The following is a 22130-nucleotide window of genomic DNA, read 5'->3' as shown; positions in this document are numbered from 1 at the left end:
AAGACCAAAAACATTTTGCAAAGTGATTTTTACTTTTACTATTAAACTTGACTTCAAATTTAGCTTTAGTACCTGAAGAGTTCATTCACAGAAATACTGAACTGGACGTGGGATGAACCCCAGAAATAATCTAGCCCATTCCCCTCACTAACTGGAAGAAGGTGAGGCTCAGAGAGAAAAGACTAAAAGATCTGTGACTAGAATCCAGGTCTTTGTCACCCAGTTCAGTGCTCTATTATACCTGCCACTTTCAATCTTTAACTCAAAGAGTTTAGCACACTTTTTAATGTATGCCTAGTTATCAATGTCCTTTGAGATACTCTTTCTCTATCCTCCAACTCAATTTTCAGTGAAATGGATGCTTCAATTAAAACCATTTCTCAACCTATGATCTCCTTTACAGAAGCTGTAATGACATTTTGTATAACTTTATTGTTACCCTCGGCCTCCTATAGTTTGGGGAATACAACCATCCTTTAAAACGTTCGAATGACAACTTCAGTTTATTTGGCCTATCCTTTAGGTGAATGGAAAAAGTGGTCTGTCAAATCCCAGCAAGGGTGTGGTACCCAGCACTAACCCACCAAGAACAAAAATCAGCCTTCCTCTTTTTAGCACTAGCCTATTATGCTATCCCACTAAAGCATGTGATAGAAGCGGGTCCTTTCATGGTTCTTCCCGCCCCCCACCACCACAGGGAATGCATGCCATGCACAGTCCTTATACAAAATTCATATTTTGTTTTGAAAATTTTTCAGGCTTAAAATGTTTGTGAGATATCAAATAATCAATATTTATTTTCTTCCTGTGTTCAAAAAAACAAAAAACAAAAACAAACTCCATAAATTGAAACCTAACAGGCTGGAATAAGTTCTTGAATATCAACCCAAGCTTTGAATTATTCTGCTTCTGGCACTGGCCGAAGGTGTCTACACAGTTTTTTCTCTTTAAGGTAGATGGAAAAAACCATGACAACATTCAAACCACTGAGAGCATTTGTTATTTTGTAAACCCAAGTCACTGAAGACAAAATTAAAATGTTCATTTTCCTACTGATGAAATAAAGAGGACAAGCTCCGATGGGCAATCTAAACTCAAGAGATCTTAACTCTTCTGCAGAACCTTTCAGAACTTAAAAGACCGCTGGCCTAAGTCACCAGCTAGCACCCCTTATAATTACAATTTAGCATTCACAATGCAATGGCTAACAATAACTTACCCCTACAGAGTTGTAACTAGTAGCAAAGAAAAATCATAGATAGCACTTGAGACCAATGACATACAAGTTAAATGAAGTCAAGATGGTTAACTGGCTTTTCAGAACAGGTTAAAAAAAGTTTCAAAGTTAAAATAACTGAAAACCAGGGTCAAGCAGCAAAACACATGTGAACTGCCTTGAGCCCTAAGCTGTCATAATATTTTAAATCTTAATGGTTCTTATTTGAGACAGTTTGTCTCCTGAGATCCTATTCAGAAGGAAGACACTGTTAAGATGCAATCAAAAACATTTTCTATTACTATTTAAAGGGTTCTTGGAATTCTCCCAAAATCCAACCATGCCCACGGCAACATTAAGTCTATACTTGATGAAAATTCAAAGTTACTGATTTTCAATTCACTACCTAGAGTTTCCTTCTCTTAAATTTTGTAAAAGATTTACTACCAATTTCGAGTAAATCCGTCTTTCTGGTGACACTGTTATATATGAAGGTACAACGATTACTTCCTTAACGTTTTTGGTGATACTTTCTCCAAGAAAAGCGTAATTGAACCATATGTCTAAAATCAACGCTAAATTCACACAATGATGCCTCCAATTTAGTGTTTACTCTGTAATGCAAGGACCTATGCTCTTCCACATCAGAATCAAATATTCCATGGCTGCATCCAAAGCACTCAGAAGAAAAATGTAATCTGACAACATAAAGAATAGTCCCCCTATAACTGTTTATTAGAATGTGAATATATTCCAAATCAAAAACTAAAAAATAAAATTAAAACAAAAATAAATCAAGTTACAGAGCATGCATAAAATACAAAGTAGCGATTTACAAATAGATAATAGTATCTTCATAACCAACCAATACTCTAAAATAATAAGTGGCTACAGAAGAAAGCCAAAAAGACTGACTACAGCAATGCCTTCCGTGTGCCCCACACGTCATGAGCACCGCAAAAGACAGATTAACTATGAAACATAGTAATCTATGCAAGCCCACACACACATATTTTTGTACTTGGGGGATATTCCACCATCCTGAATAGTATCAATTCAGTTGACACAACTTTCAGAACACTGCAGAGTAAGTGCTTAATATTATCCACAAGAAAGTAAAATTCAGTATTAGTAGTGCACATTTCTAAATGGGAAACTAGTTGCTCCACCGATTTTAATAATGTAATGGGGAAAAAGTAGTTCAGGTTTGTATAATGCCTAAATGCATTCTATTTAAACTCAAGGTACTACATACTAAAAGAATACATGCCTTTAAGTGGTACCACTTGAGCAGACAGTAACCTCTCACTATATTCTTCAGACATACTGAAACCAGATATTTAACTGGACTGTATTCCTTAATATATTGCAAAACTCAAAAATTAGCATTGTTAAAATAATCATCCATGCCTGCTGATAGATATGGTGATAAAACTAGGTTGCATTTCATTTACTGGAAGGTTTTAAGACAAAATGAACACTTCACAATTTGATACTAATAGCATTAAACCAGTTATTGCCTGAGCAATAAAATGCCACATAATCTACTGCCAGGAAATTAGATGAGTTCAATGATTTGGGCTGCCTGATCATTGCAACAGAGGCATCTCAGATGGAATTCCACCAGTCTCTCAAGTTCCCAGCCTGCCAGGCAGCATCGTTTAACATATGGCTCCATAACCACACTGCTACTGAAACCATAAAACAGTCTTTTGTTTATTAAGATAATTCTTGTCCAGAAAGTGTCCCCCTCTCTAAACAACTTTGATGCTTACAAAAATTAAACAACAAAATTTACTAAACTACTTAATCCTATTAAGGCATTTTAGAAATTGACTTCCAGAATAATGGAAAATTTTCAAGCTCTCAAAATGCTGCTGTTTATAGGGCAATTCTTAGATTTGTGGAAATATACACTGCATTGAGAGAAGAGTGTATGAATTATAAGCTGCTCATTATAAGCTGCTCTGTGGCAAAATGATAGCTTATTTCTTCTAAAGTCTTCTTAGTTTGATCAAGACCAATAGGTCTGAGCTTCAAGTGATCAAGTTCTAATATGTCCTAGAGTGACAGGCTTCATGATGAAAAGTAAACAATAACTGAGGAATCCAAACATTCAGTTTATTAAACTAAGGCTAGTGAAGCCATAGCATGAAAAAAAGCTGCAGTCGTTCGGGACAAGTGGATGATTTTATAAAGCTAAAATCAAAAGACTTAAGACATGAGAAAATTCGTAAGTATGAGGAAGTAATAAAACACAAAGTGACCACAAGAATTACAAATATATTTAAATCTCAGACCTGGGAAATGGACTATACACAGCCTTCTAGGGGAGAAGAGAAACGCCTTATATGTTCTGACAGCACTGCACCTTTGGCTTGTTTTCAGTGGTTGGTGGAACATGAATAGGAACCACATTGTTGCTTGGAGACATGTCATTTTCACGTCTGTCTGACATTTGCTTCTGGGAAACAATGCGGTATATCTCTGGAAAAAAAAAAACAGTAATACTCACTATGAATAGACTAATTAGTAGCAGATACAGAAGTACACAGAAGTAGAAAACAGATTTGTAGAAAATGACTGCAAATAAACTTAGACAAAGAATGTATAAATTTAAAGTTTTATTTTCAAACAGCCTTTGATTAGAGTAATGGTAAGAAGAGAAAAAAAGGTTTTCCATTTCAGAAGGAAAGGTTCACCAGTCACTTAAATAGATTGGTTCAAAAACATTACAGTTTATGGGATTAGATCTAAATTAAGCTATGAGAAAAATAAAAATTAAACCATGAGAGTATTTTCAGTCTAACCCTTTTCAAAAACCCCTGCATACACTGATACTGTACAACAGAAAAATAAAAATAAATCTGCACTATGAGATACATTAGTATATTTCGTGTCTGTATAGGGAAGAGCATAACTTCATAAATACGCCAAAATCCCAAAGGACTCTAAAAAAGGAGGGGAAGATAATGTCTATCAATGCCTCCTGAACTACTGAAGTTAAATTGTAATGAAATAATTATTAACCAGGAACTTAAGATTTTATGACACTTACCAAAACTGTAAAACAAAACAAAACAAAACAAAAAAACTGTCTACCTTTTCCCCTAGACATTAAACTCTGTAAAGACAAGCACTTTATCAACCTTATTCAGTTCTTTTTCTCCAGGATATGCCATATAGTAGGGGTGTGGTAAGTAACTAGTTGGTCCAATAAATGTTATTAATTTCCTCTACACCACGTATCTTTATTAACTCATTTTATTTGGTCCTTTATTTCACTGACTGAAAGTATTTCCCTCTGACTAAATTATAAACTCCTTACAAAAAGTAAGTATCTTGTTTACCTTTAGTCTCCTAGTTCTCCTCCAAAAAAAAAAACAAAAACAAAAACAAAACAAAAACACCTCAAAAGGTAAGAGAATTCTAAAACTGGGACAAAGTGACATGATGTGCCTCCTATTATGATGTACTATGAAAGACACTGTATTCCTATGAAGGACATCAATGTATTGTATTCTTGCCAAAAATATTTAAAATTAATTTATCCTAAGAAAACAATTAGACTGTCCCAGATTGAGGGACAATCTACAGAAAAACTGGCCAAGAGTCTTCAAAAATTTTATTGTTATAAAAACGCATTTAAAAGATGGAGGCAGGGGCGCCTGGGTGGCTCAGTGGGTTAAGCCGCAGCCTTCGGCTCGGGTCATGATCTCAGGGTCCTGGGATCGAGTCCCGCATCGGGCTCTCTGCTCAGCAAGAAGCCTGCTTCCCCCTCTCTCTCTGCCTGCCTCTCTGTCTACTTGTGATCTCTCTCTGTCAAATAAATAAATAAAATCTTTAAAAAAAAAAAATAAAAATAAAAATAAATAAAAAAAAATAAAAGATGGAGGCAAATGTTCTACATCTGTAGTAACCAATATGGCAGTCACATACTTAAATTTAAAATCCAATTCCTCAGTCGACTAGCCATATTTCAAGCACTCAATAACTTGTGCCCAGTAGCTACTCTAAATAGCTACTCTATTTAATAATACCCCAGATATAAAACAATTCCATCAATGTGTGACCTTTGGCCGAAATGACATTTAAAATGTAAAAACCAAATCTATAAAAGAATTAGTAGTATACTTGGAGAAACAGGAATATGAACTGCACATTAGCTAATACCATACGCACATAAATTTCTTAAGTATGATATATGGTATTGTGATTATGCAGAATGCCTTGTACTTAGGCAATAAAATGCTTCAATATTAACTTGTAAAAAGTGACACAATGTCTATAATTTACTTTCTGAAGACTGAGCAAAGGGAAAAAAAGTATATACACACATAGAAATAGATCAAATGTGGTAAAGTGATGATTCTAGAAGGGTACAACATTATTTCTATAATACTTGAAAATCTTAAAAATAGAAAGTTAAAGGGTAAGAAAGAGGAAGTAGAATTGTATTTTCAAAATGCTCCAAGAGCATGTCAACCAACTGTAATGTAGTAACATCACTTGGATTGGATTCTAATTTAAAGTGTTAAAAAAAACAAAACTGAGACAGAAAATTTTAATACTGCGTGGATAATAAGTAAGAAATTACTGCCAATTTTTGAATGGTTTTGTTGTTATGGGTTTTCGCCCTAATCGTTTAGCTATACATCATGAAATGTCTACCAATTAAATGATGTAATATCTGCCATTTGTTAAAAAAAAAAAAAGGAACAGGTGGAACAAAACACTGGTCATGAACTGATTGTTGTTGGTGGCTACATGGGAGTTCAGGATACTGTCCTCCTTTTGGTATGCTGGAAACTTTCCACTACAAAAAGTTAAAGAAAAATGAATGTGTTAAATAAAAACATTTTCTCCAAATTAAGAACTAATTTCCCTAAAGTTGAACAACAGCAAGCTGTAGTCAACTGATGTGTAAACTAGCAAAAACACTGACAGCTATAATGTACCTTTTCTTACTTTTTTGGGGGCTGGGGGGGTGGCTAAAATTTATGTTTGAGAAGACTGATACTACTTCTCAAAGCTGAAGAAGTATCAAGGGAAAAACAATAAAGCCTACTGATTGAATTTTTTTTAAAAAAGGATATGTAGTCTTCATTTAGATTTTTATTGTAAAAAGATGGAACTGGAGAGTGTGTCAAGGGTAAAGGAAAAGACACTCATTCAGTCAGGCTCGTGGCTAAAGAATAAAGACAATTAACAACTTAATGTAAAACTCTACTGTTCATTCTTTAATGTTCTCTCTATTCCCAAACTGGATGGCTCGTCTTTAAAAGTGCAAATGATTAAATGTGACCCTCTACAATTTTCACTTCTTTACAAGTTGTTTTGAAGATTCAAGTTAGGGAAACCAAAAACAAAAAATATTTTGTAGGCTCTTACATGAAAAGCAAATACTGTAACAGAACAAAAGGCAGAGTTCTCAGAGAACAGAAAGTTAAATATTAAAGAGATCCCATTACAAAGCAAGAAATGTGAGCAGTATTGTATAACTGGTCTGCAAGTACTGCACACTATTTTGTAGAAATGGATTACTGCGACATTTGTCCCAGTCACCAAAAAGAGATCTAATGAAAATACCAAAGCAATAAGGAAAATAGGAAAGCACTGATCAAAAAAGTAAAAGAAAACTTTTCTTCAAGTAGAATGGGCACTAAGAAGCTACTCAAGTAATTTATTTAACATCTCCTGTGGCTGGGTGTGTCACTTAAAAGAAAAAAACAGCTTTGTTAAGAAAATAGGAAGCAGGTAGCTTCTGGCTGGTATCTGATTAGAGGTTATTTAAGTGGGGGAAGAGAAACAGGACTAATAAAGTACTAAACCAGATGCAAATATTTTCTTCTTTCAAGGGCATGTTCTCCCTTAGAACCAAATGTATGTGATACAATTCCTGCACATCCCCTTTTCAAGATGTCCAAAGGTTAGGCAAGGTTAAAAAGAAAAGGAATTCTTCTGTGTCGTTCCTATGTTAGAATCTCTTATAAATCTAAGTAGTAAGTTAAAATATTAATAGAAGATAGTTTTAAATAGAACCTGGTAAAATTCAATTAAAAAGACATATGCCTATTTATACTCTAATGAAAATATGAAGCAAGTTACAAAGTACACTCTAAGGAAGTTAAATGCAACTGTTCCAAACTGGGGAATAAAAAAAGAGCTAAAATTCCCTGGGCTCTCAAAAATTGTGAAAATAACAAAAGCCTGAGTTATTCCACTACAGCCTAGGTCAGAATTTCTTAGGCCTTCTTCAAACCCACTGCTCACCATTAAATTTCTTGAACATCAAAAAAAATACTCTGACTGATATACTGACACAAATCTGAAAGACTGCCACATGCCAAGAACAAAAATACTACACCTAGGGGCGCTTGGATGGCTCAGTTGGTTAAGCGTCAGACTCCTGATTTCAGCCAGCCCAGGTCTTGATCTCAGTGTCATGCGTTCAACCCTCACATTGAACTCCATGCTAGGCATAGCGCCCATTAAAAAAAAAAGAAAGAAAGAAAGAAAAAAAAGGGGGGTGCCAGGGTGGCTCAGTGGGTTAAAGCCTCTGCCTTCAGCTCAGGTCATGATCCCAGAGTCCTGGGATCAAGCATCCTGGGCTCTCTGCTCAGCAGGGAGCCTCCTTCCCCAACTCTCTCTCTGCCTGCCTCTCTGCCTACTTGTGATCTCTGTCAAATAAATAAAGCAAATCGTTAAAAGAAAAATCCTACACCTAATTAAATGATTCTCACTATTTTAATCATAAAATTAAGAATTCAGCCTTCATAACTAAAAAGATGACTTGGGCTTATTAATTATGTGGAGAAACCTTACAGGTACCACTTTAACCAAGTGATCAGAGTTAACATCACCAGTAAATAAAGCAACAAACCAGTATCATGACCTCCAGATGAGATGCACTGAAATCACTTTTGTCATGTTCTTGCTGAAACTGCAATAATCTGAATTTAATCATGAGGAAACATGAGACAAACCCAAATGGCGGGACACTACAAAATAAATGACCTGTACCCTTCAAAAGATGTCAATAAACTAAAGACTAAGGATCTGTTCCAGATTACAGGAGATGCAAAATGTAGGAGAGCTAAATGTAATGTGTGATTTGATCTCAGAATTTCTTCTAATAAGGATGTAATTCGAACTGGAAAGATGTGCACAAGGTCTGTAGCTAAACATTGATATGGACTACAATCTAACTCTGATTTTTGATAACTGCACTATGGTTATGAAAGAGGACATCCTTGTTTTTTAAAATATGCACTGAAAAGTACTTAGGTGCAAGAGGCAACATGTCTGCCACTCTCAAATGGTACAAGAAAAAGAACAATACACGGCATCACTGTCAAAACTCAAAGTTAAAAGAAAAAATAATAAGAGTATGGCAGTATGGGTTAAAAACATCCCTTAACAAACCTGAGGATGAAAGAAAACAAAACTGCACAGCAATGAAAAGTCTGGGCAGTCTAGCAGGCTCAACTCAAGTACTAGCTAACTACCTCTAAAAATATCAGCAAAATTGTCACGGAGTTACCAGCAAATTCACGGATGTTAAAAATGCCACAGGTCTATTCTAAACAAGCAACACAATTAACTTTGGAGTAATAATGTAGATAAATTTTCCACACATAATTTTCCACCTTAAAAAATGAAAAACCTGGGGCGCCTGGGTGGCTCAGTGGGTTAAGCCGCTGCCTTCGGCTCAGGTCATGATCTCAGGGTCCTGGGATCGAGCCCCATGTCAGGCTCTCTGCTCAGCAGGGAGCCTGCTTCCTCCTCTCTCTCTCTCCGCCTGCCTCTCTGTCTACTTGTGATCTCTCTCTCTGTCAAATAAATAAATAAATAATCTTTAAAAAAAAAAGAAAAAAAGAAAAGAAAAACCTGTTTTTTCCTCCAGCAACAGCAAATACAATGTAAATGCTCTCTTAACGCTGTCAACATTCAAGGTAGAATTAAACCTAATGAGATTGCTGTTGTCTTTTCTGGTTTTTTGTCCTCCCCATTTTTTACCCCCCCCCCTTTTTAAAGATTTATTTATTTTGGCAGGGGGGTGGGGCAGAGGGAGAGAGAAATCCAAGCAGACTCTGCACTGATCACAGAACCTGATGATGTGTTAGATCCCATCATCCCAAAATCACCACACAAGCCTAAACCAAGAGTCAGATGCTAAACCAACTGTACTACCCAGATGCCGCATTCCTCCCTGTTTTTTTCTAAGTATTAATACTCCCACTGGTATAAAGAGAAGAAAAGTTTAAAACAAACATCCTAGCACATGCAAAAGAACAGAGGTCTACTGCCCTATGCAATAGCAGCTGATCCCACAGAACAACACGGAGATTTGTGGAGTAAGCTGAGAAAGTAGTGAATGTAGAAAGGAAAAATGGTAGTAACTGAAGCTAGTCTTCTTAAATCTAGAGTGAATTTTAAGAAAAATAGCCGAGTACTCATCTTTTTTTTTAAAGATTTTATTTATTTGACAGACAGAGAGAGCCAAAGAGCACAAGTAGGGGGAATGGCAGAGAGAGAGGAAGAAGCAGGCTCCCCACTAAACAGGGAGCCCAATGTGGGGCTTGATCTCAGGACCTTGGGATCATGAGCTTATTAGCTGAAGGCAGAGCCACCCAGGCACTCCTAAATGTTCTTCATCTTTAAGAACAAAACAGTTTAATATGAAGTATATATCATACTTATTGATTAGTTAGTTCATGTTTGAGCAATCATTAAGTTCAATGTTACAAACTGGTACTATAATAGTTAACTGCTGATAGTCTCATCTTCACTTAGTATCAGAACAGTCTAGAAACGGAGATCAGAATGGGCTACATTACAGAGGAGATCTGATGGGACATAAAAATATCTCAACAAGGGGACACATAGGTGGCTCAGTGGGTTAATGCCTCTGCCTTCGGCTCAGGTCATGATCTCAGGATCCTAAGATCAAGCCCCGCATCGGGCTCTCTACTCAGCAGAGAGCCTGCTTCCCCCTCTCTCTCTGCCTGCCTCTCTGCCTACTTGTGATCTCTGTCAAATAAATAAATAAAATCTTAAAAAAAAAAAACTCAACAAGAACTGACTAAAAAATTTTTTCAAATGTCTTCAGAGGCCTTGAGAGACTCACAGATCCTCAAGATGACTTAACTCACTCACTACTTAAGATACTGTGACTCTAGGATGAGGGAGGTTCAGTGACTAGTTATACAGGGAGTAGGAACAAAATGCTAGTAAAAACCTACAATTCGTAGGTCTAAATTTCATACTCTACATATTGATTCAATAAGAATCTGCACAAGTGATTTTAAGATAAGAAGTAGAATTTGCAGATACACAGCAATATTTAAATCGTGCTTGCAACAGTCTGTAATGAAACCCTACACAGAGATTCTAAAGGAAAGCTACTGTGTTCCAAAAACTAATGCAACCTTAGTACCAGTTTTTAGTCACTATTTTTCTGGTAACAGAAAAGAGTTCTATTAAACTATTGTTTATTATATCTACTGTATATGAATCACCAGTATCTACTTTATGTTTAACGAAGTTTTTCTTTTCATTCTTTAATGGCTATTTAGCTACTAATTCATCAAATGTCCACTCTGTACCAGGGATAGCTAAGTGTTTTACATGTAAGATCTCATGTACTCATTTTTGGAGTCTAGAGTAGATGTCTCAAATGATAGGTGATTCTTCTCTATGGGTTATAGAGACAAAAACCTTTAAGTCACAACATAACAATCAAGTCAAATCATATCACAAGGTATTTATAAATATAAGCCACCTTCTCTCAAAACAAAAAAAACTCCCCAAAACATATTTAAATTTTACAGATAAAGAATTTAAGTAATTTGCCTAACATTACAGAGCCAATGAAAAGTGAAGGAGGCAGGACTAAAATCTAAGCCAGCGCTCCAAGTCCATGCTCTTAAATTATAGGCTTTATTCTCTACCTATTTCCAGTATAAAATAAGACATTTAAAAGCTAAAATCTGTGAATCACTAAATTCTACACCTGAAACTAATATTACCTATACGTTAACTAACTGGAATTTAAATAAAAACTTAGAAAAATTAAGATAAAAAAAATTGGGGCACCTTTGTACTCAGTTAAGAGTCTGACTCTTGTGGAGCCTGTTTAAGATTCTCTCTCTCACTCACTCTCGCTCTCCCTCTGCCTTCCCACCTTGTGCTCTCTCTCTCCACCAAAAAAAAAGAAAAAAGTTTTAAAAATAAAAATTAAAAATGAAAATCCTTTCACCTCTAATATAAGTGCTGCATACAAAGAATACATTAAAATCTTGTTACATTAAAATTGGAAACTCCTTTCACCATTTCTCCATACGGACTTGTTAGAACACCACATTAGACTATGCTATATAGTAATCCTATACTCCATTATTTACAGAGTTCTTAAAAATAATATATAATTTTACAGTACTTTAAAACAACCCAAAAAACTTACTAGAGGATTATGATTAAACTTGCTGATAAGTTGGTCATTCCAATAAAGTCAGAGTAAGAGTGAGTCAACACAAATACACTGTCTTCTTGTAATTCAAGGTTGACCTGATCTGCACAACTACATTTTAAAACAGCATGAACTTTGTTCTTTTCCCACTACTTATTTAAACATTTCCATCTGCAATCACTTGCTGATTCTCTCCACAGGTGACACTGTGCTTCTTCTACAACATATCACAGGAGAATTTTACCTTTTTCACTTAAATTTTTTTAAAAAATGTGTTTTTCTCTAGCTGCTACTATAATGTATCAGAACAAAGCAAGCCTTTTCTTTACTGAATTTCAAAGGGCATTTATATCTTTCCATAGCCAGGATTTCAATATTTATCTTATGAAAATGCCTTTAAGCATTACCACAAAGTATGGAATACCTGGATGAAGTAATAATAGAAGCAAGGAAATTATTTTCAAAGTACTTTTCCAATATAAACCAGATAAATGAAGATCATTAAAGCTCAGTGAGCAAGGGTTGTTAACTAATTTGGTCCTTTAACAGCTCTTGCTACAGCAGCTCTCAAATGATAGTCACTCTCAGTGTGATATATAGCTGTTTCTTAATTTCCTTAAATTACATTCCTAAAACTTGAATTTTTAGATTATACTAGTGAAAATTTGAAGTCTTACCTGTCAGAATTGTCTGAAAAGCAGCTTCTACATTTGTAGAGTCTAGGGCTGAAGTCTCAATGAATGACAAACCATTCTTTTCTGGGGGGGGTGGGGAGATAAAAACTTCAGTCTTGTCAAATTTTACACAAGAGATGTAATATATTCAAGGCTTCAAAAGGAAAATACAAACTTTCTAAAAATTAAGGCCTCCCCAACTTCTTCAGCAGTAAAGGCATCAAAGAATAGTGAGAAATTTTCACTGGCTTCTTAATTAAGAAATACTTATTACAGCTACATACTACCAATGAACAGCAATAAATGACATTACTCAAAATATAATAAACTTATCAAATACTCAGTTATTTCCATCTATTACTGTCCTTCTCCCCCATCAACCCACAGAGTTATACAAACATGGATAGGTAGGTGTTATTCACTTAGAACTCTATTTTTTTTAAATGAAGTTTCTTGCCTGGAAAACTAAAAAACTATTCACATCAAATCACTAGCACATAGTCACAACTTTCACTAGTCAAGAATACACAATCCTGCCTTCTGATAGGCTACCCCTACCAGAAGAGATAGGCAGGTCCTCTACTAAGCCAAAAAGTTTTTAACTCCTAGTAGCCACATTCCCTGTAGGTTGTTAACACTCCCTGGGCCAGTATCTTTCAGACCACACAGAGCAGCCTTACACAGACATAACAGAGAAATAGACAGGAAGCACAGAATAATCTGACAGATGTCATCTACCCCTTCAAAAGGAAAGAAAGTAGGATTTATATTCAACTTTTGGCAGCAAAAACTACAGTGTTATAACTCAAAGTTAAGCAAAAGAGAAAGTCATCACAAACTTTCAGAACAACAATCCTTGCTGAGCTTTCATGGTACCTTTCTGAAACTACTGTAAGCGATTACAGTCAGTGGAAAAGTATCAAAACTGCAAGATGTTAAGAGTAAAAAATACAGAATCTCTGTAATACCATGCAATTCGTATCACTAACCTGCAAAAGCTCTTGCTTCATCTGTAGGAACTGCCCTGAGATGACGCAAATCACTCTTATTGCCCACAAGCATGATAACAATGTTACTATCAGCGTGATCTCTCAGTTCTTTCAGCCAGCGTTCTACATTTTCATATGTGAGATGTTTAGCAATGTCATACACCAATAAGGCACCTACAGCTCCACGATAGTATCTGAAAACAGAAACAGGTATTTAAGTATTAGAAAACAACCATACAATGGAAGAGAACACAAAAAAGAACTAAATATATGGATTATATATATATATATATATTTTTTTTTAAGATTTTATTTATTTATTTGACAGACAGAGATCACAAGTAGGCAGAGAGGCAGGCAGAGAGAGAAGAGGAAGCAGGCTCCCCGCTGAGCAGAGAGCCCGATGTGGGGCTCCATCCCAGGACCCTGGGATCGTGACCTGAGCTGGAGGCAGAGGCTTTAACCCACTGAGCCACCCAGGTGCCCCCATATATGTATTTTTTTTTTTTTAAGATTTTATTTATTTGACAGAGATCACAAGTAGGCAAAGAGGCAGGCAGAGAGAGAAGGAGGGAGGGAAGCAGGCTCCCTGCTGAGCAGAGAGCCCGATGCAGGACTTGATCCCAGCACCATGAGATCACAACCTGAGCCAAAGGCAGCGGCTTAACCCACTGAGCCACCCAGGCACCCTGGATTATATATTTTTAAAAACATATTTTATAAATACATTTCAAAATCCTAATACTGGAATTCTTACAAGGGAAAAAAGTACTTTTTCCAATACCAAAAATCAGCTAATTCAGTTGATGGCAGTCTATCTCTCAGAAATTAAAGAATATGAGACTTACGCTGATGTTATAGCTCGGTATCGCTCCTGCCCTGCCGTGTCCCATATCTGTGCCTTTATGGTTTTCCCATCAACCTGGATGCTTCTTGTTGCAAACTCTACTCCAATGGTGCTCTTACTTTCAAGATTAAATTCATTTCGAGTAAATCGAGATAAGAGATTACTCTTCCCAACACCAGAATCTCCAATAAGGACAACTGAAAAAGAAAAATAAAGCACTTAATGTCAGATGAATGAGGCAGATACCATTCAGAATACCTCCATGTTTTAAAGCAAAAAAGACAGAGCATCTGATTTTTTAAAAGGGAGGGGGTTAGAGGAGAGACAAAGAGTCCATGTTCTTCACCTGTTACCAATCGATAAAATCAATTTATTCTTTTTCAACTATGTCTACCTACATAATAACTTCCACACATCATCTGCTTAGCGCAAACACAGTATTATCCTCTTACACACGCAATTTTAACTACAGGTCCGCTAGGCACTGATTAATTACTGTCAATGCTGTAACAACCTTACTACCACAGAAGGTAACAACATGAAAGATACCAAATAAACAATTTGTGGTATTAAAGTATATCGTATCACACATGAAAGCAATAAAAGATGTTAGTGAGTAGAAAAGAGGGAAACAGTGAAAATGTTCTTAGTTTCATCAAAGACTGGGTGTGACCTCAGGACTCACACCTTGGCAAAATGAAACATATTTACCATATGAGGCATCACATTTATAAACTTTGCCATCCAGATCACAGACACTATGTTGCATTTATCAGATGGGCAGGAAGCTATATAGACCTCTACAAAAACAGACACCCCAATTAAGTTTAACAGGGCCCCTAGGAAGCTAATAATTCTGACTTACTCTGAGTAAAGGCCAAAGCAAGGAGGACACATACTTTGTCTCTTATGACTTAAGACTTTTTTAAAAACAAGTTTGGTTTAGATGAATTTATTTCCTGTGATTACTACAGGAGGCAGTTTATTTACTAATACAGGAGGATTTTTTTTCCACCCAAGGCAATGTTATCCTTAAGAATTTCATAAACAATGGGAAAACAGGCAGTTACCTTGTTCTAAAGCATTTCTATCTGAATTTAAAGAACAAAATGAGTTCACAGGTTTATAGAACATGAACTAAAAATTTTTTTACAAAGGAAAAAAAGAACACTATCAGCATTTCAATGTTTTTCTTACTGGCTAACTGATTTAGGCAACAGGACTAGAAAATCAAACGTGAGAACGCCACCAAGGAGTAAGACCATGACTTATTAAAAATGATTATGATCTGGTGGTAAGGGGAGAGGGAGGTAAAAACTCTTAAGAGCTCATAGCACTCTGGTTAGAGGGCAAAGAGAATCTATTATGCATTCCTTCCTTGCCACAAGAGTGGCTATAAACTGGCCTCTGGACAGTCTTAGATAGAGTACATTATCAAATGCATATCTTCCTGACTTCCTCTATTAGCTGATTAAGCAAAAAATCATCCAGGTGGCAGTAACTCCATGCAGCACGAACAGCCGGTACTTCTAGCTATAGTCAATTAGAGATGTCAAAGGTACTGTGACAAACACAGATACTATATTGAATGCTTTAACGTGGATAACAGGAAAGATGATAAGGTCATCAAAGTAACATACCAAAACAATGCACTTCCAGTTTTCTAGGATGGTTGGTTATGTTAGTTTCCAAGGAGTACATTTCTGGCGGTGAGGTCAAATCCCATTTTCAGTGACAGTTGGCCCTATTAACAGGATACACACACCACTGCCCCTTGGTGCAAGAAGCCTGATACTCTGCTCAGGAAACCCTTTGAGAACCACTTCTAAACCGACACTAGCAATGAAGTGTAAAAGCCTCACCTGAGGTGGGAACCGGGAAGAAGGGAAAAACCAAAAAGTTAGAACATGTCTACTTCATAGTCACTCAGATATCAGTAATTCAGGAGCCAGTCGGTTTAAAACCAAAAAGCAAGACATCCTGAATGACAATGCCTCTGGAAAATTAAATAACACACTCAAAGAACATCTTCTCCCTCCCACAAAAACTCTAGCACTTTCAAGTTTTGGTTTTTCCCTTCTGAGATCCATGTTAATTAATGATATGCTCATTATCTCCTCACCTCAGCATAAAGACAGGGAAGGTGTTTTTCCCCTCCATGTAACCAATTAATTTTAACATTATAAAAAATAGCACCCTTATCTGAAAATAATTCAAGACTCATGAATGCTTTATACAGTATAAAATAATTATCTCAACTAGACATGGACAAAGTTGCCAGAATTAAAAGACAAACAACTTGTTAAAGGATTATATCTTGAATGACACCAGAAGATATTGGTTCTGTAAGAACAGCGCTGCCAAGAAGATACTGAGAAATGGCACAATAAGGAAAGCTGGTTTTATTCAGTTACCAAATGAGAAACCAAAACAGGATGGGTTACACTTAAAGTCACTAAAAAATAAACATACCAGAATGGATTAAATTACCTAAGCAACATAAGAGCATTTACTGGCTATGACTGAAAAAGTAACCCCTCCCAAAAAGTTCATGGGACTCAACTTCTAATTAAAATACTTTCCCTCATTAAGATGACAATATATAATTGATCTTTAAAAATGTGACAAACTATGATCACATCCTATAGTTCAAGAAAGTAATTTGCAATGATTTTCCAATGTTTTCCTTAACTAGTACCTTAAGTTAAAAGTACTTCCCACTTTATAACTATATCCATCTATATAGTGTATGGAGGGGGAGGGAGAGTATGTATAATAATATAAACATAAATAACAGCATCTATATATTAAATATCTACAGTATTTCTAAAATAACCTAATGATTTTATTACCACTTGGTTAACCTCACCTGAACTTTAACTACCATTCTAATACCTAATATTAAATCTGCTTCATTATGTATGAAATATTAGGCTAAATGCCGTAAGAGCAAAATATACATATAAATTATCCATTATTTAATAAGAAGTTCCACCTCTTCAACCACATTTAGTTCTATATACTTTCTTGCAAACTAATGTACTAGACTAAAATTTAATTCAACAAATCAATCACAGTACATCAGACCTAAAAGTTATCACCTGAAAGGATAACTGGTAATTTTCATACTGATTTTTATAAATAAACTTAGGAGATTCTTCTCCTCTTTCAACTATATTCATAGTCTTACCTCACCAAAAGCCTTGAAAATAAAATGCATTCAGTAAGTCAATAAGGCTTTAGCCTAGACAAGTTTTTCCAGATTCAGCAGAATGTGAGTTGCTCAACTGAAAGTTGTGAAAGAAAAACTACCAAGATGCAAGACAGCAAAGCTCCTAAGATCTTTTCCAATGACAATCAGCTGACGGTTAATTACTACTGACCTTCAGCTAGACTGAAAAGAAAATGATGTAGACTATGTATCCAGATATTTTCAAAAAACGTGACTCTGAATTGGCGTCTACAACACCAATAGCAATATGATTGATGCTTACTTCACTATGTGTACCAAAGGGCCACCACATTGTATATACATAATTGTAAAATTAAAACTTTTAAAACAAAAAGTCAAGTCTTAAAAACTAACCTCCCCACCTTGTACACCAAGAGTCTCCTATTGAGCTTAACTGAAGATTAATGTTCAAGAACAAATACATAACACAGAATACCTGTCATGCTCTCTCCCCACATTATACTCCCATTTGGACTACTCCATCCTATACTAATCAAAATAGCCCTTCATTTTCAACTGGTTAGAGTTACAAACTTCCAGTTCCCTCAAGTATTAAGTGTGCAAGGTAAGCAATCTTACAAGTAGAAAGGTCTACCTCATGCCGGTGAATAAACCTCTGTACAATGAAACCACTTTAAAATTATTGTTGCTCTGCTTTAAAATATAATTGTATACCCTGGGGCTAATAATACATTATATGTTAATAAAAAATTAAAAAACATACACATAATTTCGACAGCCCCAATCTTGATTATTTGTAAAGGATGGAATTTTTTAAAAAGCCTACATAGTGTATCAATAATGAATGCTTCCCTCTCTGAATCAAATACCGGTTATACCCAGTGTTTAAGAAAATGGGTTAACCAAGAAACGATGAAATGTTTATCAAAATGTTCATGAAAAAATAAAAATAATAAAAATAGTAAAATATAATCGTATAAATAAGAAATTGGCTAAATAATCAGCACTAAAGTTAAAAAAGTGACTCATATCCTGTAAGAGCTTTTTTTTTTTTTTTTAATTTATTTATTTGACAGACAGAGATCACAAGTAGGCAGAGAGGCAGGCAGAGATAGAGGAGGAAGCAGGCTCTCCACCGAGCCCGATGCGGGGCTCGATCCCAGGACCCTGGGACCATGACCTGAGCCGAAGGCAGAGGCTTAACCCACTGAGCCACCCAGGCGCCCCAGTAAGAGCTTTTAAAAAGTGGAAATTCTTCTCAGCAGAATTTTTTAAACATCCTATGTTTAAACAGCAAAATGTACAACAAAATGAAACCATAACCCATGGAAACACAAAATACTTTAAAAGTTCCTACTTTTAACTTTCTTTCATAATACTTAAATGCTCTTAAAGATTTAAGGTTCCAAAAAGCTGACAAGAACCACAGTAACTTTCTTCACATTATTATCACTTACTGAATCCTCGAAACCAGTCTCATTTAATTCTGGTAAGAGTTCTGAGAGATAGGTATTATTTTCTTTTTATAGAGGAGGAATTGGAGGCTCAAAGGTCAAAAAGCAAGTTTACGACCTGAATTTGAATCCAGAACTCTGTGATTCCAAAGCCCTGTGCTCTCAATCACTGTTAACAGGATGGTCTAATCCCAAGTTAAAATCCCTTAAACCAATTCGAATAACTAATATTCTTAGTGAAAAAAATAAATGGTTTCTATAAACAGTCAAGCTCCAAACCAAACAGGAGAAATATTCTTATTAGTCTATCTTGTAATAATTTAATCACTTGAAAGGTAGCTACAAAGGCCTACTGCTTTGTACCTTATTTTAAGAAATAAAACTTTTTTTTTTAAAGATTTTATTTATTTGACAGAGAGATCACATGTAGGCAGAGAGAGAGGAGGAAGCAGGCTCCCCGCTGAGCAGAGAGCTAGATGCGGGGCTCAATCCCAGGACCCTGGGATCATGACCTGAGCAAAAGGCAGAGGCTTAACCCACTGAGCCACCCAGGCGCCCCAAGAAATAAAACTTTTAATGACTAACCACTACTCTCTAGGGTCTCACCTAAGTAATTTCACATGACCTCAGAGGCCTTCAGCAAACAGTATGCTAACAAACCCACCTCTCTTTTTTGTATTTATAAAATGCATTAAGTACTCTTCTCTGTAAATGATTTTGCACTATGGGGAATGAAGGTGAACACTGGATATACTCACCCTATATGACAGAATATTCTGGCCCAGAGGAGTTAAGTGGTGATAAGATTTGCAAAGTATTGGTAAAGCAATGTTTCCTGCTTCCTTTAGTAAATCATTCTTCGCACCCAATGACAAGGTCAGAATCACCATGCTTAACACTCTTAAACTCCACCCTCCACTGTAAAGCTTTTATAGCAATGGTTTCTTCCTCCCTGGTAATGATCTTTGTTCAGCATACTACTGATGGCTGCCCTAATTCAGGAGCAGTGAAAGCATCTGAGTAAGAATGCATTCACTTAACAAAAAAAAAAGGAATTAACCATACTCTTTCCCATTGAAAACTGTACCCTTTATTTTTTTTTTATTAAAAAAACAGCAACAACAACAACAACAAAAACTATCGGGATTCTTTCCGACTAACCAACAGGCAATTCTATCCATTCCCCACGCTCCAATGTGTTTTGTCCAAGGGCACTACGTTTCCCTATCTTGTAGCACATATTACATTTCACCAAAGAGCACACAAGTTTCCCCTAGCCCCCACCTTTTGGGAAAGGTATGTGGCTAACTAGCACTCTTCCCTTCCTGTTCTAAAAACACCAAAATGTTGGATCCTCCCAGTGTTGCAGCAGGAAGCAACCAGTCCATAGTGATAAAGCAGGCTAGTATTTGTGCAACGCACAACCTTTCCTGCTCAGGAACTGGGCCTTCAGGTCTGGCAAGGATAACAGCCACCACCCATCCGCAACCCCTTCTCGCTAGCTGAGCCTAGAGTTCTCCTGAGCTGGCTGCCGCTCGGTGGGGAGGGTAGGAGGAAAAATGCCTAGATGCGAAGTCACAACAGTCTGCCGGGTCACTGCGACAAGTGCGCTCGTGGGTGATGGACAATCCCTCCTGCCCTACCCCCCACCCTCGGGGTCGTACAGGAGACGTGGGAGAGCTCTAAATTATTTGGGGAGGAAAGGCAAGGAAATATCTACCAATCCCGGGGGCAATGCAAGAAGGTTACTGACCACGGGACCTGTGGGGGCGGGTGGGGTGGGGACCCCTGGCCCGCTCAGATTTTAACCCGGGCCTGGCCCGGGGAAAGGAAGGAGACCGCTCGAGAGGCGTCCGTCTGAGGGGAGGGGCTGTGAGGAGACGCAGAGGAGAGTCTCGTTCGAGGGGGAAGGGGGGGCAGACGAGAAAAAGACATGTAGTGGGAGTCCGCGCCGAAGGAAAGGTGAGCGAGAGGAAGGGTCGGTCAGAGGGGTTCTGAAAAGGGGGGCGAGCCGAGAAGGGTGTATACTGAGGGGGAGGGACGCCAAACCCGAAAAGATAGATGGTGGGAGGGGCGGCCGCTTTCAAGGGGCCGTCGAGCCCGGGAAACGAAGCCGATTTGGGAGAAAGCAGCCCGCCGGGAGGAGGACACAGGGTGAGGGGCGCTGAGGATAACGAAGGCCTAAGGGCAGTTCGCTAAGAGCCCGGCGTGTGGGGAGGACTCCTCGTCTGAGGGTTGAAGAGCTGAGCTGGGAGACGGCAAGACAAATCGCCCAGAGAGGAAGGGCTAAGGAAGGCCGACTTCAGTGCAGGGGCAGCCCGCACGCGGGTCCCCCGGGAGTGTCCCGGGCCCCTGAACCGGGACTCGGTGAGGAAAGTGGGCAAGCCCACGGCCTCACCTTTGAAGAGATAGTCGTACTCGTCGTCGCGGGTGCCCATTGCGCGGCCGAGGAGCGAAGGGGCGGGAGCAGCAGTGGTATCGGTGGGACCAGGGGGCGTCGCTGCAGGGGTAACCCGAGAGCCGAGCTTCAGCTGCCGGACCGGGTAAAGAACCCCTCCCTGCCCCTACGACACTTCCGCCAGGCCCCAGCCCCTAAGGGGAAGTACTTCCGGGAGGCGGCGCTCCGCCCCTGAGCCCTGGAAGGGCGGTGCGCCAGAGCGTGGAGTCCGTCTTTAAATTCTGCCCCCTCCAAGAAGTTTACGGGGGGGGGAGTTGAGTTCTGGACTCCTGGCTCGTAGCCGCTGCTTGCCATCCCCTCAATGGCCTTTCCCTCGTCCCTCGGGCAGACGTGCGGGGAAATGGGGTGCCGGGAAGCGCGTCAGTCCTGCTTGAGTGGTAGGTTTGTCGAGGGGGGCGGGATTCTCTAAGAATTAGACAGTTGAAGGCGACGGGGTTTTTTGTAGTGGTTCCATGGTGTAATGGTTAGCACTCTGGACTCTGAATCCAGCGATCCGAGTTCAAATCTCGGTGGAACCTACACAAGGACATTTTGAATTCATTTACTTATTCATTAAGTGATCGTTGTACAACTACGGTATATATGGCCTTGAACGAAGTGGGGCCAGAATTTCTCAAAACATAACCTTTGCCGACGAAGACCTGTTGGTTTTATAGTCATTGTCACCTGGGTGTCTCCGAAGGAGCCTCTTCACTTCGCCTTTTTTTTTTTTTTTTTTTTTTTAAAAAAACCTGGGCCTTTGCCTCAAAGCTAGCTTTCAAAAGCTTCGGTGTAACTTGATTCCTTTTGCTAGAATTTTCAACCTCCAATTTCATTCAAGGGCAGGCG

At 37.8% G+C, this 22130-nt stretch overlaps 2 protein-coding genes and 1 non-coding gene across 3 annotated transcripts in view; 2 read left to right on the top strand and 1 right to left on the bottom strand.

The window, feature by feature from the left end:
- The window catches only part of MEGF11 (multiple EGF like domains 11), a 353918-nt gene extending 349025 nt beyond the window's left edge, over window positions 1–4893 (top strand). The window contains exon 27 of the mRNA XM_047736785.1: window positions 4879–4893. The gene's annotated coding sequence lies outside the window, so the exon portion shown is untranslated. The remainder of the gene's footprint in view (window positions 1–4878) is intronic.
- On the bottom strand, window positions 1928–21419 carry RAB11A (RAB11A, member RAS oncogene family). The gene is made up of 5 exons (XM_047736786.1): window positions 21243–21419; window positions 14199–14394; window positions 13351–13544; window positions 12365–12445; window positions 1928–3703 (listed from the first exon to the last, which is right to left on the bottom strand). Exons 1-5 carry the CDS (start codon window positions 21280–21282, stop codon window positions 3564–3566), a joined length of 651 nt encoding a protein of 216 aa, XP_047592742.1. The 5' UTR covers window positions 21283–21419; the 3' UTR covers window positions 1928–3563.
- A 329-nt stretch (window positions 21420–21748) lies between these two features.
- On the top strand, window positions 21749–21820 carry TRNAQ-CUG (transfer RNA glutamine (anticodon CUG)). Its single transcript has one exon. It is a non-coding gene; the product is annotated as a tRNA-Gln (tRNA).
- Window positions 21821–22130: the final 310 nt, after the last annotated feature.

The sequence above is a fragment of the Lutra lutra genome, chromosome 7 (assembly GCF_902655055.1).
Source record: "Lutra lutra chromosome 7, mLutLut1.2, whole genome shotgun sequence".
NCBI lineage: Eukaryota > Metazoa > Chordata > Mammalia > Carnivora > Mustelidae > Lutra > Lutra lutra.
Note: the sequence above shows the minus strand (reverse complement) of the source record. Positions and strands in the feature narration are given on the sequence as shown.

What these genes read in the sequence shown, in the direction of transcription:
- RAB11A (XM_047736786.1), bottom strand. Translation starts at nt 21,282, where the DNA reads ATGGGCACCCGCGACGACGAGTACGACTATCTCTTCAAAG. An exon ending in GTACGACTATCTCTTCAAAG is followed by an intron (nt 14,395 to 21,242) that starts GTGAGGCCGTGG and finishes TTTCTTTTTCAG; the next exon opens with TTGTCCTTATTGGAGATTCT. An exon ending in TGAAGCAAGAGCTTTTGCAG is followed by an intron (nt 12,446 to 13,350) that starts GTTAGTGATACG and finishes CACCCCCCCCAG; the next exon opens with AAAAGAATGGTTTGTCATTC.